Source organism: Calypte anna, chromosome 1, assembly GCF_003957555.1.
Source record: "Calypte anna isolate BGI_N300 chromosome 1, bCalAnn1_v1.p, whole genome shotgun sequence".
NCBI classification, from domain to species: Eukaryota; Metazoa; Chordata; class Aves; order Apodiformes; family Trochilidae; genus Calypte; species Calypte anna.
In genome coordinates this window covers 141,695,036-141,712,934 of record NC_044244.1, presented here as the reverse complement: position 1 = coordinate 141,712,934, position 17,899 = coordinate 141,695,036, and the positions used below count along the sequence as shown (strand labels likewise).

At 36.2% G+C, this 17,899-nt stretch overlaps 1 protein-coding gene across 1 annotated transcript in view; it reads left to right on the top strand.

The window, feature by feature from the left end:
• The window catches only part of MYO16 (myosin XVI), a 285,335-nt gene that overhangs the window by 181,536 nt on the left and 85,900 nt on the right, over positions 1-17,899 (top strand). Inside the window, exons 22-24 of the mRNA XM_030458595.1 lie at positions 6,279-6,431; positions 7,037-7,237; positions 17,432-17,507. Of these exons, the coding sequence (XP_030314455.1) occupies positions 6,279-6,431; positions 7,037-7,237; positions 17,432-17,507 (430 nt within the window). The remainder of the gene's footprint in view (positions 1-6,278; positions 6,432-7,036; positions 7,238-17,431; positions 17,508-17,899) is intronic.

Below are 17,899 nucleotides of genomic sequence, written 5' to 3'. Positions count from 1 at the left end.
AACACAAACACCACAAGCAACAAACAGGAGAGAAGCTTAATGAAGTTGCCTGTGCTATTTTCCCCATATTGTTTCTAGGAAAACTGCATTTTAGCAGAAGAACCAGACCCTGGAGTAGCAAGAGGGGCTTTTCTTACCCCTGCAGAAAGCCAGGACTTTCTACAGAAAGGATGTCTGTTGTAGAAGCATCATAAAGAGCAAAAATGCAGCAAAATAAAAACGTTTCTAGTAGTCTTTTCTCTCTGATGTCTAATTGAAGCAGTAAACTGAAGAAATATTTACCTCTTGCTGATAACATGTTTAGCTCTTGCTTAGTATTTTGTCTCTGTAGACTTCTTATGTTTTGCAGAGAAAAGCATATGTATGGATCCTCCTTTTCATGGGAAATAGAAGTGATTTATCTGAATTAGGACTGACAGTCAAGTGTCTCTTCACTCCTTCAACTCTATACCCATTAAATAATGTCTGCATTATCTGTGAGATGCAGTGGAGCTCTGGGAGAGGCACAGCCACAGCTCCCCTGGCAGCTCCCTGCAGCATTTCTCCTGTGACAGGAGCCGGCTGGCTCCCAGAGGCCAGAACATTCCCTGCCCCACTTAGGACTTCCCTTCAAAGTCACTATGGTGAAGCAAAAGAGCTTTTACATCCCAGACATCTTCACAGAAATTTTCACCTATTTTTATGACTAGATTTGAGAGGTTTTGACTTCTCAGCATGTTATTCCTTTAGTTAACCCTGCTGAGACTCTGTTTAATTTTTCATGTGAGCTTTCCTAGCCAAAACAGGCATAACAATATTTTTTGTTATAGCTCATTGCCTCAGCCATGAGACTTCTTCTAGCTATCCAAATGTAAGTTCATGTTGCTTATTTTGTAGTCAGATTAATAGATTTAAGCTACATAATATTTCTGTAGTCACTGCACTCCCTGGGATAGCAGATGGTAGGTTACACAAATTATTATCTGCATTTAGACAGTCTGAAGAAACATTCCAATATTTATTTTATGCAGAAGAAATCAGCCAACTTTGATACTGCCAGTCCAGAGGATAGACAGATGGTCCTGCTTGCCTCTGTACTAGCCTATGGAATAGATGGCTGCTGGTGGACACTGAGCCTTGAGCTCCTTGAACATGTCCAGAGGAGAGCCATTAAAATGATCAGAGTGTAGGAGCACCTTTCCTATGAGGACAGGCTGAAGTAGTTGTTTTTTTTCAGCCTAGAGAAGGCTCCGTAATGACGTTATAGTGACTTTCCAATATCTGAAGGGGGCTGGGATAGGGCTTTTTACATGGATGTGTAGCAAGAGGACAAGGGGCAGTGGTTTCAAATTTGAAGAGGGGAGATTTAATCTAGACATTAGGAATAAATTATTTCCCATGAGGAAACAGTTTGGAAGTGTTCCAGGCCAGGTTGGATGGGGCTCTGAGCAACTTGGTCTTGTGGGGGGTGTCCCTGCCCATTCAGGGGGTTGGAGCTACATGAACTTTAAGGTCCCTTCCAACTCTGGCTATTCTATGATTTTATGATATGATTCTATAACTTAAATGCAGCTGAGTGTAGCTTGAATGGCCTATTCTCTGCCTTCAGGGGCCTGATTATGCTGTGTTTTAATTTGTTGCTTGACCCAATTCCTGTGGATCTTACAGATTGTATTTCTTTTGTCTTAGTGTACTCCTGCTCCCTCCCAGTCTCTTTGGTCTTTATTCCACTCTGCACACATTTTTGTCAATGTTCCAATCAGCCACTAGAAAACCAGTGCTACTCAGTTTTAAGGTTGGCTTATCATGTACCTGACATTAAAATATTTATCTTTTTTCTTTATTCTTTTATGATAAAGGCTTTGTGGGCAGAAATAAAATCGCTGATGCTGATATTCCCAATAGATTCACTTTGTGCTTGATTGTTGAATGGCCATCAGTATGAGTAAAAAAATAACTTGGAACTATTTCAATATCTTGAATTCCAAGTTCTTTCAAGGAAAGTCTGTTGTTACCATGGTTTTATGCTTGTTTGTTTAATAACTATATTTTCAAGTATATGTGGGGATTATTCTACTTAGTATTGAAATCTCTACATTAATAAATAAATAATACATACGTGGAAATGTGTGGGTAGCAGGTAGAAGAGGGATACTTCTGGGAAATAAGTGGTAGCAATTGTCAGTCTTAGGTCTGAAAATATTTTCTCAGTCCAGCCTCAAAAATAGAAGATGATTCTGCCTTCTACTGCCTTAGAATTACATTTTTTTTTAAGAAATACTACAACACAACCTCGCAAATTAAACTTGGCATTGTAGCTTCATCATCTTGATTTAAGGCTCTGTAGATGTGTTTATATGAGAACTGAAAGCTTTACTCCATATTCTGGTACACATCCCTTGAGAGAGCTAATCCTTCTGCATGACCAAAGGATGTAAATGAGCGTTCCAAAGGGTGTTTACATCCATCATTACCTCACTGATTGACAGTCTCAATTTTCTTTTCACAAATTCCTTTTTTTTTTTCCTGTGCCTTTTCAAATACTTATTTATATGAAGAGAAGGGAAATTTAGTCATAGGTGCCTTTCTGTCTTTGAAGTACAATACAGTTTTGATCTTCTACCTGAATTTGAATATGGAGTATACTTAAGAGTACTAACAGGTCAAATGCTCATCACACTGTTAAATGTGATGAGAACTTACTGCTTTTACCAAATGCCACTTCATTCTTTTTCCAACTGCTACAATTTGGCTGATACTGTGAGTTCTCTGTTTAAATACTTGAACAAAATACTTTTTTTCTTCTAATAATATTCTAGAAGTAATTTTTAATGAAGACTTAAGACAGATGACATTTGTTTTCACTGAGACATCATGGTGATTTAGGATTGGAGAGGAAGACAGATAGAAAGTCAGATTTTTTTACAGAAGAAGCATACAATGGAGCCAAAAAGAGTCATGTAAAGAACAATTTAATTTGTTTCATTACAAAAGTGTCATAGATAATGTTGAGTAATGCTGCAAGATAAAGCGAATATAGAGTGCTAAAAGGTATTCCCACAACTTTTGTTTCCCATAAAAATCTCATGGCTTTTTTTTTTTTTTCTACTGTATTTCCATCTTGTTTTAATAAATGCAATTAAATACATATTTTTAAAAATGGAATCTGCTCTTTCCGTATCTTTGGCCAAAAAAAATGTCATTGTTTAATATAGCACTCTGTATGACTCGTAACAAAATAATTTGAGTTAGCAAAGCTGGTTTAGATAATTTTAATCTGATTTCTACATTTCAGCTGTTTTAATTAATTATTATGTCAGCCTGTGTCAGGCTTTTAATTTCGAAACATTAATTTCATTACCTCTCCCCATCAGGCTTCAAAATGCAGAAAGATATTATCAGAATATCCTGCTTTTCAGCAGCCCCTGGCTGGTGTCCCGGGTCGGTTCCTCACAACTGCTGCCAGAGAGAGCAGCTTTGGAGCAGCTCACAGTTTACATAAGTTCTTGAGCTTGCTTTTTGGTCTAGTGTGAAGAACCTCACTGTCACTATGGCAAGAAAAAAAAAATAAAATCAGATGGCTATTAAACTATTTATTTGGCAGAAAAACTACACCTGTGTTTGCCATAATATTCTGATCAGTAGAATCTATAAATGTCTTTCATTTTAATTCTTACTAGCCCAGTTTGTGTTATATATGAATAGTTTAACAAAACATTATGCTTTTTACTTTTGGCAGTTAAAACCAATTCTATTTATTGAATATTTTTAAGATATGAAGCCTTTCCCTTTAGCTTTAATTCTGTAGTTTAAGAATTTTGCTGCACAGTCATTTATTGTTTGGTGTATTTTCGGAGATTGGTACATAATAAAAAGTAAACTTGAGTTTATAGTGATTTTGCCAATTTTTCTTATGACAAATATCACCTCTGAAAGTTAAACAACATGGTTCTCTAAATAACTCCTTTTCCAGTAAAGATATACAATAGTATGTATCTTTACATAAGGCTTTACATATCCTGAGACGTATAAGCTTGTAAGGTAATGGTTGGCTTCTAAAATAATGTAAAGAAACTTCTGAAAAGCTTTTGTAATTAGATCTGGAATTCAAAAAGTGATCAGTAAAGTGTATTTTGCCTGCCACAAAATTAAAAAAAGCAGTCTTTTTCTATAAAATAAGTAAATAGTGTTAAAAAAACAACAGTCTGAGTCTTTAGAAATTACTCTCTTTTAAAAAGTATTTGAGACTGTTTTTTGTCTGCTTTCATGCATTGTTAAAGACAGTTAATAACAGACATTTGGTAATAAAATTGGGTTTTGCTTTATTTCTTCTTACAATTTTTCACACTGGTCTATTTCATTGCCTAGAAAGAACAAGTTGACAATACTACCATGAGGTGTTAATGAAAAATTCATGCAATATTACACATTACTTGGGTACTTTTCCCTCATCTGGATGTTAAGCCATGTACTTTTAGGCCCAATCTAAATATTTTATGTTTTTTTATTATGATTTGCTGGTGGAATTGCTTTTACACATGTTATTCGTGGAAGATATATTTTATGGCCAAAAAAATATGTGACCAGTTTAGTCTGAAAAGAGACTTCAGGCAAGGATTCCTTGTGCAACTCATCATAGAAAGGGTTTTTCCAACCTTTCAGAGCTTCTGTTTTCTTAACTTCTTAGTGATAGTAACATTGGAGGAAGTTTTAGAATTTTTCACTAAAATTTCCATTTTGATATAAATAAACCAGTAGTAAAAAGTGTTCCACAAAAATTTTAAATATTTATATTTTTTTGCAGGTTTTAACTTTGAATATAGTAAAGTCCCAAAATAAGCTGATACAACTCCCACTCATTCTTAATTGAAAATCAGATTGCCATTAAACTATTTATTAGGCAAAAGTGGTACTACCTCTCTTATAAGGCAATCAAAGAAAATATTTGAGAGTCCTTTATATTAGTTTATAGAATCATCGAGTGGTTTTGTCTGAAGGGACCTTAAAGATCTATATGATCCCTGGCTTCTCAGACAATTTCTTTGCACTCCTCCCAGGATACCTGTCCTTTTTTCCACCCTTTGTCGACATCTTCCACCCTTCTTTTTACATCTAAGTGTGCCCAGGAGTTCTTTGTTCATCCGTGCAGGCCTCCTGGCATTCTTACCTGCCTTCCTTTTTGTTAGGACACATTGCTCCTGGGCTTGGAGAAGGTGATCCTCGAGTCTTTATCAGCTTTCTCAGGCTCCTTTCCACTCTATGGTTTAATCCCATGGGATCCTATCACGAAGATCCCTGAAAAGGCTGAATTCTGCTCTCCTGAAGTCCAGGGTAGGGAGCTTGCTTCACACCCTCCTTGTTGCCCTAAGGATCTTGAATTTCCCCAGCTCATGGTCACTATAGCCATGGCTGCCCTTAAGTTTCTCATTGTCCACCATTCCATCCTGTTGGTGAGAAAAAGATCCAGCACAACACTTTTTCTCACTGCTTCTTCTATAACTTGGAGAAAACATCAGCCCTGCAGGCACGCACAAATCTCTTACTCTTCATATCTGCTCTCCAACTCCTCCGTGTTTCTTTCCCATGTTTATCTCTCCAGACTTTAAACTTTTCTATTGAAGAGCATTTTCTTGCCAACCTTCCCTTATAGTATCAATAAAGTTGAGAGAAGCATTGAGTTAAACGTCCCTAAGTGTTTTATAACATATATTTGGGTAAAACACAATGAATTCTTCAGAGAATGTTGTAGACTGAAGTGGCATTATATGATGACACAGAGTTTGAATGTCTTTTGTTGAACTAACTGCACAGTCAGGATCTTAACCAAATAAGTTGGCTTTTTGTTTGTTTGGGGGTTTTTTTGTTTGTTTGTTTGTTGGGGTTTTTTGGGGGGGGATGTGTTGTGTTTGTTATTGGTGCGTTTTTTGGGGTTTTTTTATTCTAAAAGCACACTGCATCTGTGTAGTCTTCCTAAATATAAACTGAAAAATATTGTTTAATAATTTATACATGGAGTTACGCCACTTCAACCAATGGAATTAGTGTAAACGTGCATTATATTTGTCTTATGTGGAATTCACACTGAACTGTGCAGGCAGAAAACTGTTTATTCTCAGTTGAGTACTAATAGCTGTTAAAAGGTAAATTCCCTGAGGGTCTTGCTCACCTACGGTCTACTGAGAGATAACATGGTATGGATTGACATCTCATCAAGTTCAATATTAGGCATGGAGTAAAACCTACATCAATGAATTATGCAATAAACCTCTAATGCTCATTTTTTCTTGGTTTTACAATAGCTGTGTGTCAACATGACCAATGAGAAGATACACCAATACATCAATGAAGTGCTTTTCCTACAAGAGCAAGCAGAATGTGTACAAGAGGGTGTTACCATGGAAACGGTGTATTCTCCTGGTAACCATACTGCAGCCTTGGATTTTTTCTTTCAGGTAGTTTTCACATTCATTTTATGCCATGTATATTTATACACAGCCTCTGCATGCTGTGCTAATACAAACCTTTGCCTGCATTTTCTGATTTATGAAACTGTAGAGAGGATTATGGGTCCAAAGGCACCACAGAGAGAAGTGTCATAGCTGCCCTCACAGATGGAGGGCCAACAGAGATTTGTAACAGTCCAGGCTTGAGGAAGATATTACAGAAACTCCTCGACTGTAATGATTCATGTGTAGCTTCTGTATATCATGCCATATCCTTAATGTAGCTGTAGGACTGAAAAGTTTCTGTGAGCCTGAGAGTTTCTTTTATGCCTAGAACCAGTTTCTGGAGTATAACTTCTAAGAAGGAAGTAGCCTAAAAGATCATCAACCCCTTTTGGCACCTGAATTATTACCCTTTATATTTCTTGCAGAACTATTTGATGTGTATAGCCTTGGAGATTTGCCAGAATATTTTAACCACTTTTATTTTTTCTTTGAGGTGATACATGTTTCTGTTTACTAAATTACAAGCTCTGTTACTCTACAATGAACAACTGAAATTCTGCTGCTCCTGTGTAAAATGAGGAAAAAAAAAAATCTATTTTTAATTTCAGAAACCGTCAGGCTTTTTGTCAATGCTGGATGAAGAAAGTCAGTCTATTTGGTCAGTGGAACAGAGTCTGTCTAAACGCATTCAGTCTTACCTGGATGTATTAGACTCAAATACAGTATATTCCTCCACAAAAGATGGAAATGGTAACCTTGCCCCAAAGGATCAGGGCTCCACCTTCACTGTTATGCATTATGCTGGGCGGGTAAGTTGTTTGAATGACTGATTAAACAGTTAATGAAAAAATTCTGCATGACTTCTCCAACTCCTGGCTATAAATAACAATTCACTTTCTAGTGATTAATTTTCAGAGAAAATCAGTGTACATACGCAATATGTAGTGCATAAAATCTTTAGTTTGCATCATACTGTGCAATATTCAGGCTACTTAATTCTAGGTTCTGAGTTGTACCTTCATTGTGAGCACTTCGTGAAGAAGGAGGTGATTCAGATACCTCAGCGTAAAAGTTTAATGTCATTTTAGTTATCTGTCACTTTGCTTTTATATGTTCCAAAACAGTGTAGATCCTGTAGATCCTCTGCTGTATATGTTGATACCTTGTATACCAGCATGCATGGTGTTAAAAAACCAAAAAAAAAAAAAAACCGAAAAAAAACACCAAACGTTTTTTATTAGCAAACAGCATCAAATATATAATTTTTTTCTTTTTTTTTTTTTTGCTTCTGGGATTTGCTAAGTGTCTCTAAATATGGCTGTAAACCAGCATGAATGTTTTGCATTTTCCTTCCTGCAGAGTTCATGGGAAAAGCATAATCAGTTCTGTTAAATAGACCTCTTACCCTTTTCTTTCCAATACTCCCTCATTTTCACATTGTCTCCACAACCACCTGCAGCCAGAAGCAAGCAAAATAGGTATGTTTTTAAAGGGATAATAATTTTCCTTAGATAATCTGAGACCTTGGCCCCTCTGTGATTAATCTGACATGCTGCCACTTCTCTCTGTTCAAAGCATGGTATTTGAAATGCACTAATGAATGTAGATTGTATGGGCACAGTACAACGGGGGCTCTTTAGTTACTACTTTGCAAAAATTTCCCCTGACAACAGGCGAGAATCTAGACTGAAAGCTGCAGGGATCAGCCCACACTGAGCAACTTGTTCTGTATCCTTCCACGCTTTCTAAGTCGTGTGCAGATGATCCCAGGAGCTGCCCATCCACTGATGGAGTCCAGCTAAAGCTTTTTTCACAGGATATTTAGAAGCTGTTTAGTTACTGTGCCTCAGAACCACCACATCATGATCATATCCGCTGTGTTAGTTGTGACTGTGAGTGGTGTTAGTTGGTGACTTTACGAAGCAGGTCACTTTAAACCTGAGATCTCAGTATATTTTTGCTTTCAGGCAGAACCTGGCTTCTTCAGGATTTAATGGCAGCGTGTGATACATACCTAATCCTTTCAGAATCTTCCCCTGAAGACATGGGGAAAACTCAAGTCCTTCAATGTAACCAGATAACTGACACCTCAACACCCCTCTCTTTCCCTAAGCAACAGAGAGAAGAGATTGATTCAATAAGAAGTTGGGCAGCTGTGATAAAGTCTTTTGATTAGAATGCGTATTACAAGTCTAAAATAAATATAATAGCTTTGCTGTTGCTTGTTGTGATAGGTAATTAGAGCAACCTTCCCTCACATGATTTTCTGAGTAGCAAATGCAGGGGTTTTATCTGATATTCTGCTAGAAAAAAATCAGGTTAGATTCAGAAGGGAGTTGTACGTACTTGCTAGGGTAAGAACAGCATAAAAATAACTCTTATCCATGCTTCTGAAAGGTCTTGATTAATGCACTTTCTGCTACAGTGAATATTTTAGCTGGAACACATTTATGCTGATGAGCACCCAGTCAGTCAACTTATTGGTAGGGGACACTCTTAAGACTTTTCTCCAGGTCACCAAAAAAGGACTTGCTGGTTCTGTCATATCTCAAAATAACATTATATGCCCTGAGTTCTCCAGAACAGATGAGAGGCTGGAATGTGCATGCTTAGGCTTCTTTATCCAGATTAGGGTCCTTTACAGTAATACAATGAGGAAAGGGCTATTTTGTGGCTCCTCATTTGGAAATTAAGTCAATGAAAGTGTTCAGAAGTGTTCTGATGCAGACAGATTTCTTCCTGCTCAACAACAGAAATGTGGTCATTATGGAAAGGATTAAGCTATTTGGGCAGTGCTTGCATTCCTAATCTGTAAACTTCAAATAACTCCTAGGAGGCTTTTCCGTCATCCTAAAGCCTTCTACTCTGATTTAAATTATTTGCTGAAGTTAAGTGTTTTGGATAACTTCCTGATTGGGACTTTTTAGTAGGCATGAGAGCACACAGTGGTCAGGTAACTGCACAGTGATGATTTTTTAAAACTTACTGGCACTAAATGCGATTGAGTTAAGGACTTACTGTGGATTCCAGTTTTCTAAAATAGTTTATGACTCTGTTTTGTATTTGCTAGGTAAATATTTTTTTTCATGGAGTTCTGCTGTGATTATACAAATTTATCACAATAACATTAAAAGGTTCCACACACCAGCATTCTGACACCACACCTGCAGCAAGGCAGCTACATTAAAATCACAAGAACATTTCTTCAGAATGAAAAAAATGTTTTTCTTATTCTCTAAAGAAGCACTAATAGGAACATTTTTTAAGAACAGAGTTTAAGATGCCCAGTTGTGTAAGTTTAACTGTGATTGGTAAATGCTACACTTTTCACTAAGATGTGTTTTATCCTTGTGTGATTGTTTAGATTTTTTTGGTAACATAGACACTTGATTTGACCTTCTCCTAATAATAGTAATGACATTTAATCCAACAGTATGAACAAATACACAGCTCTGCAGTAATGTAAATTTCCACATACTTCTGAAGTCGATGGAGATCCTCTGATTTACATTGGCCAAGGAAATATTCCAGACAGTCAGGTTATTTTTTGCATCTTTATGTCAGTAAAATGCTCGTCCCTGCCAAAACAGAAAAGTTCGTCTGCAAGTGCTTAACAGTCCTTAATTTAACACTGACTGAGCAAAATCCTTAAAAAGGCACTTGCAGTTTTGTTACCTCATAGACTTGTTATATAGCCATCATAGACTGACATTTCCAGTGATTTATAAAATGTATTTTCATAAAATCTGATTATAACATTACTTTAGTAAATAATTATACATATTGAGTTTATTATCAGACTAGTATGTCTTCATAAACTGATAAATTGAATAGTAGAAACTGGCATTTTAAAACTGCTGATGCTGATCTTTAGATTGTGCTATTACTTACTACATTTAGATCTTTTTATAGAAATAATTTTATAGAAATAATTTGTGATTTATGTTTTATGAAAATCATTAAAGGATCAGGATTTTAAATATACCAGGTTTTATTTGCACTCAAAAGAGTTTCGTATATATATAAAGTGATGGTATGGTTTGGCAGGCTTTGAGAGCCATTTTTGTAGTCTGATATCAATTAACTACCCTGATATCAATTAATTACCCTACGAGGAGAGGCTGAGAGAACTGGGGTTGTTCAGCCTAAAGAAGAGGCGGCTCAGGGGAGACCTCATCGCTCTCTACAACTACCTGAAAGGAGGGTGTAGCCAGGTGGGGGTTGGGCTCTTTTACCAAACGACTTTCAACAAGACAAGAGGGCATGGACTTAAGTTGTGCCAGGGGAAGTTTAGGTTAGATATTAGAAAGAATTTCTTTACGGAAAGAGTGATCCGTCATTGGAATGGGTTGCCCACTGAAGTGGTGGATTCTCCGTCCCTGGAGATATTTAAAAAGAGACTGGATGTGGCACTCAGTGCCATGGTCTAGCAACCGCAACGGTGGTTCAAGGGTTGGACTCGATGATCTCTGAGGTCCCTTCCAACCCAGCCAATTCTATGATTCTATGATTCTATGAACTGAGTCTAAAGAAAGTGAAGTATAAAGCAATATTTCTGTGTTGTTACCTTGAGAGATCCCAAAATTTAAAACAAGGAAGCCTAATTTCATTTTCACCCCATTTTTTCACTCATTGTAACTCCTTTTTGATAAAGCTACTCATTATTTACATGAATATAACTGAAAGATGAATCAAACCAAGAGGGTAGAAAGAGATTTACCAGTAAAATATGACAGGTAATTGAACATGGAATTTTTTTCCCTTCTAGGCTTAATCATTTATATTCCAGTGATCTGTCTAGGCTGGTGTTTGTGGAGAAAATCACCGAGTTCAAACTCTGTGTTAAACAGATGGGGAAGGCAGGCAGCCTGAGTCCTCCAGATAACAGGAGTTTACCTGCAGCAGTGTGAAACAGCTCATATAGCAAGTCATCTAAAATAAAATATAAAATTAAAAAATTAATAATTTTTAAATTTAATTTTTAAAAAGCTAATATTCTTTGTTGACCTTTATATGAGTCTCATACAGACTTGTAATTTGGGCTCCTTTTCCTCAATAATTTATGTATCTAGCTCCAAGTCCACAAAGAGCTGGGTTCCTATCTTTACTCAGACACTTAAAATAACTATTTTAGCAACTCATGAGTTCAGTTATACTGGAACGGGCAGCTATTAAAAATACTGCCTTGCTAAAGGGACTTCTGTGCATTTAGAGACTGACTGACAGCCATTTGTCAACATAACTGCTATCTCTAAGCTTTATGTCATTGGAGGATTACATCTGACTTCAATGTCTTCATTAAGTTTTAAATACCTTCCACATGGCCATATCCTAATATTTTGGGGGAGTGAAAAATAGAAAACATGAGGTCCAAGTGAGACTAAGAAGGCACATGGGAGGGAAAACCTCAGAGCAATGTGTAAGGGAAAAAAATCCTAAAGCATTTGGAATATATACTTGAAAACCAATGCTTTAAGAAAATCTATATGTGTGATGATTTTTTTTCTTTCTTTTTTTACTGTTTTGGAATTAAGAAGGTGGAATAAAAGAGGAAAACAATATGCACGACTAGGCTGTCTTCTTTCATAGAAGAAATCAACACAGGAATGCTTTTTTTCTGTGGAAGCTGAGAGAATAGTATATTACACAAATGTGATGGAATTATCCTTTTGAAGAAAGAAAACAACATTTTATTCATTTCTCTTCAATTTTAATATTATGCCTGCACAACACTGAATCTGTTTTTCTGCATGAGCGATATGATACAGTTAATTATATGAAGACATGTTCAGCAAAGGCCACTGTGAACATCAGTACTTGATCATATCAAGTATTTTAGTTTATCTCCGAGTTTTAATTTTGCAGCTGAACAGAATCCTACAATGATTTGACACATTATGAGTCTCTCCTAAGAGCTACTTAATCTCTTGGTATCTGAGTGCTATAAGACAAAAAGCTTATCTGTTCTGTTCAGGCAGAAGGTAGAAAGGAATGATTTAGGTTTTGTGTGAAAAAAGAAATAAAATAATCCTAGTGGAAGCTTTATCTGAAGGCTGTTTTAACAAATTTCCCTGAACACTACCAATCTGATCTCTTCTGGAAAAAATCTCTGCATCTGAAGCATTGCTTTGTTTCTTCATGCTTCACATGAATGTGGGTGTCCTCAGCTGCTTCTCCCAGAGACTGAGCTGCCTGGCAGCACCCTGGGATGGGAGGCACAGAGATTCCATGCTGCACGCTCCAAGCTTGCCTTGAGGAAGCCAAGTGTTTTCTGGATGCAGCTCATCAATGCATCTGAGCCACAGGTGAAACTATGCTAAGAGTGTTTAATACTGAATTTTTGGGTACTTCTACTGATAGCACTAGTATTTTACATTGTGGGCTCTCATGTAATGAAGAGCTTGGCATGAATTGTATTTCTGAATTTTCAGCCTTACTGATAGTCATGATCTTTGAATAACAGCATTCCATCACTCAACTTGCTCCATAACTCAAAGTTCTTTCAGTTGTTCTCTTTTCTTTTTTTTTTTTTTTTTTTTCTTTTGTTTTAAATTTATGGGAGACTTAACATATCAGGAAGCAAATCAGAAATACATTGTCTTAGCACAATACCAGGACACACAGCTTTACCTAAGAGTGGTATTTAACATAGTGGTTTTCAAGATGATGGTCTATTTGCTCATCAGTCATGTAATATAAAGGATGTCACCATAATTTACACTTTCTGATTTAATACTGGAATTTTAAATATATGCTTGAATTTACAAGTCAGATAAGCCTCCTGTTGCTGTTAGCCATCCCACTGTTTTGACTTCCAGTACAGTAATAAACTGATCAGATCTAAAGACCAACTCTTTTGCTCTATGTACCAGTACATGTGGTGTCCTTTAAGTGCAGATCAAGGTCTGTTCATTTTTCAGCTACATGCATTTCAGAAATACCTTTTAGCTGTCAATTTACCTTCGCCAAGCCAGACTTCTCTGAAATGCTTTATATATCCCAGGCTAATTCTGAATCCAAACCTCTAAATCAAAAGGCAAAAAAAGATGGGTTAATCAATAAGGATACTTTCATTTTCTCTGGTTTTTTCCTCAGGCTGAATCCCCAGACATAACAATCAAATCAGTCTAGTTTAAGCTATGCCAAAGACTACCAAGGTTGCTTGACAAAGGTGCTCTTTTTTAAGCAGACAAGATAGTCGTATTTTTTCTCCCTTTTTCTATCTTTTTCTTTCTTTAAGTAGACTTGTTTTTTGACTTCCGCTTACAGGATAACATAATAAAACACTTCACCTTCCCTTTTTGTTTCAAAATATCTTTTGGTTTCAATATGCTGGAATTTCTACCAGTGTTAGAATATGATGTTACAGTCTATATAAAATTATTTACTTCTCTCATTGCTTAACAAGATTTGTTTTGGGAGGGTTAGAAGCCCAGTGATCCTAAAAAAAAATGGTACATTAAAGCTTTCCAATTATATCACTCACATTTAACTATGGGCAGAAAATTAACAACTCAAGTGACCCTCTGTGCATTGAAGTTGAACTTGGACATGCTGTCAAAAATTTCTCTTTTACCTATAGGAACTTATTATTCTCTTATTAACTAAATTTAGTGACACATGCAAAACTGAGTTTTCTAGTTACATTTTTTTTATTAAAACAGTAATTTTTCCCCTTTTCACTCTGAATGCAGCCATATCAGCCTTAAGATTCCAGGTGGTATTTTCCTAGCTTGTGTTAGGGTTCCTGCTGGGTCTGCTGTTAACCATTATTGCTTTCAGCTTCTCACAAGATATGAAAACTAATTACAGAATATATGAAGAAGTTGATGAAAAATACGTGTAAGGGTGGCTCTGTTGATAAAGTATATTCTGATGGCAAATAAACTTAGATAAAGTCCTTTTCTGAAACCAGAAGTTATGAGAGGTGTTACTTCAAATCAGAAGATAAATTTCTGAGGGAATACTTAGAGTGGAGTGGCAGGAGGGTGATTAATGAACTGAAGAGAGAAGAATGTGTAAGAAGACAAGAGGAACATGCAGTTCTCAAAGCTCTGTGCGCATTTGGTGTGTGAACCTCCTGTTTCCTGGGAACTGTTGTTTTTAACTCTTCTTTCTATCTTCTAGTTTTCATGCTATTAAAACCAGCTAGGGCAACTTAAATGACCAGAAAACTGATTCAAAACAAATAAAATGAAGTATTTTCTTGCATAGCTAGTAGCTACTGAAACTCCTTGCCACAGTACCTAATAGATGCCAAAAAAATTTATAGGTTCTGGAAACAGATTCAAGGAGGAAACTTGAGCCAAGAGTTTCTCAAACACAAAGATGGGACACAGGCTGCAGGCCAGGAGCTCCCTAGTGAGCAGAGCACTGGAAACTGGAGAGGGGAATTGATGAGAGACAAAGTGTAAATATTTCTCAATGTTTTTTCATAAATATCCAAAACTAGATGAACATTTGCCTTATCTCACTACTGCTGTGCTTAGGTTAAGCTTTCCTCCTGTCTGAACTTAAATCAAGGAAAGCAAATCCAGTCCCATTCTAGCTTCTGCATCAACATTGCTGTTATCACAACTTTCTAATCTTGGCCACCCAAGATAATCTGTTTCAATGAAATAAACTGCAATGTGGAACTGCATACTTTTTTTCCTTTTTTCAATAAAAATAGGTAAGCTAGTTCAGATAGTGTCTAAAGATGTTGTTTCCTTTCATTATTGCAAACACATAGGTTTGCATACTGTCTGTCCCAAAGAGTTCATCATGTAAAGCAAGATAGAGCAAACAAATGCAATAAATAGAAGTGACAATAAGGAGTTTTTTTTATAATACCATAACTATGATGTAAGCAAATGCACATTCCCTGTATGAATCATAAATATTTGTTTGGGTTTTGTCTCCTCAGAATAAGTATTCACTCTGCTTGAGTTCTGATGAGTGCAGAGTATTGGCCAGGCTTACCATAGAAACCCAAGAGAAGAAAACTGAGGGAAGTATTTGTGCTTTAGGCAAAGTGCTGTGTAGGTTGGCATCTCTGATGAGGGTAGGATTAAATTAACAAAATTGACAGCAAGAACAGGGCCTCTTTCTCTTTTGCGGGAGTGGCAATGACTATGGAACCCTAGACTGCCATTTCATTGACTCAGTTTTCCTGTCTTTAGACAGTGAATTAATTTTCCAAGTCTATGGGAAACCTGTTAGAAGGTTAGCAATTTCTTCATGAAAGAGAATCCTGATAGCTTTGATGTATTTTATGTGATATGAATGATGTCTTATGAGTATAGTCTTGGAAGCTGGTGATGTACTATACTAGCACCAGTCCTAAAACTTTTCCCTGTTTCAATCTAAGCACTTAATCATAATCTAATATCTCCCACTGCTATACTTACCTACTTTCCCCACCAACACTATCTCTTCTAATTTAGTCAAAACCTAAGACAGTCAATTAGGAACTGGCATTATGGATTTGTCAAATAAGTTCTGTTAATTATCTTTTATGGACCAGTATGGTAGAACATTTACTTTAAGTACACTAAAAGCATTTAATAGTATACTTCAATTATTCTAATAGTTTACTAACTATGTTGTATATTCTTAGGAGATGCAATTAGAAAATTATATAACATTGCATCTGACATGGCAAAGAATGTAATTCTACTGTTATACCTTTCCTGTGTCAAATGCCTTCTTAGTTACATCATTTGATAATTACTAACTGTGAGAGATTATACAGAGCCAAGTGATATTATCTCTTTCATGAGTAAGATAACATTACAAAATTGTCAAATGACTCAATGGAAAATCAAATTAATGCACTGATTGCTATTACTAATCTTAATTATATATTTACAGCTTAATTAAATACTGAAGGATAAAATTTCCCCAAATATAACTAAGGGGCTTAGGATATTGATCCAATAAAAACCTTAAAAATGGCTTTAGATAGAAGCCATTTAGATAGATACTTGGTCCCAAGGTAAATAAAGCCAAACTGTGTTATAAGAAGTTCCCATTAAGTGTCTGCTTAATCCTGGAGGTACTACAATTGATAATTTTCTTCCTTTTTAACCTAAAAATTCCCTTTGGGTTCTACTACTATTCAAGCCAGAGCTGTTTCTATCTAAAGCTCATAAACTAACTAGTTGTTTGACCTCCATCCCCATAAAAAAATAAAAAAAAGCCAAACCCCGTGGCTCAGTTACTGGTTTTTGGTCCTAGTGCTGCTTTTCTATACAGAGTCTCCTAGGATTGGCTTAATGTTAAAAGAGCTGCTTGGCTATATTTCTTTATTTTGGGTGTACCCTGAAGAACTCTAGCTGGAGTCTTGAACTTTGTTGACTCCTCAGAACCCCCACCACATCTATTAGAGTTTATCTGCAGATAAGAGATAGAGTTTATCTTCCAAGAGTTTATCTGCAGTCAGATGCCAGAAGGAGTGACAATCCTACTGCCTTTTCTTCAATTATGACACCGGGTAACTAAGGTGATCCAACCCCCCCTATGTGCATAGTGGTTAGAAAGGTAAATGGGATTTGGAGAAAAACTGGAGACTCAGATTGCCTCCAAAGGTCTTATAAATGGTGGGAACATTGCATGACTATGAGCTGCGACTCACATAGCCTGAGTGTTTTGTCATGGTCAGGGTGGACATTTTGCAGTTGACAAGGGGATATGTGGTCTGGGAGCAACTTGGTCACTCTACATGAAAAGTGATGTTTAGGTCACTGTGTTGTGCTCTACACTGCACTTTTGATTCAGAAAGTTTTGCCCTGTGGAAATGTTTTAGAATCAGTCTGATGAAATTTCTGTGTGATTGCAGAGATACACAATGGTCAACAACGAGGTCCTCTGGTTACTATTGTTGGGGCTCTGAAAGGAATAAAGACACTACCTGGTGCCAGCCTTTAAATATTGAGTGGGAAAAAAACCATAATTTCTAGTGCTGTAATATTTTTAAAAGATGCATTGGTCATTACTAATGATGTCACAATATTTTATTATAGGTTACTTACGAAATTGCTGGTGCAATAGAAAAAAATAAAGATTCCCTTTCACAAAATCTCATATTTGTAATGAAAAGTAAGTAAATGATTTTGTGGTTGTTGTTACAAATCGAGATTTTATGACTTGACTTTAATTTTCCTTTTAGTTCTAAGAGAAATTTATATGTATTTTATTTTCAGTAAAAAAAATTCACCCTCATCTTTCTGAAGTATGTACACATTGTTTGAAATTTAGAAAGTTTTTCAATTTCTTGAACATAAATCATCTTTGTTATGTGATGTGACGTAAAGAACAGGAAGGTATGTAGTATGATGGATGAGGATGACTTAAAGAAATCTTGACGTATAAATTCAGCAAAAATAAATCCCAAAAATAGAAAAAATGAGGCTCCCAAAACCATAAAGACTGCAGTGGGATGCACTTCACTGCTTGATCACTGTTTATGAAAGCAGGAACTAGTGGGTGTT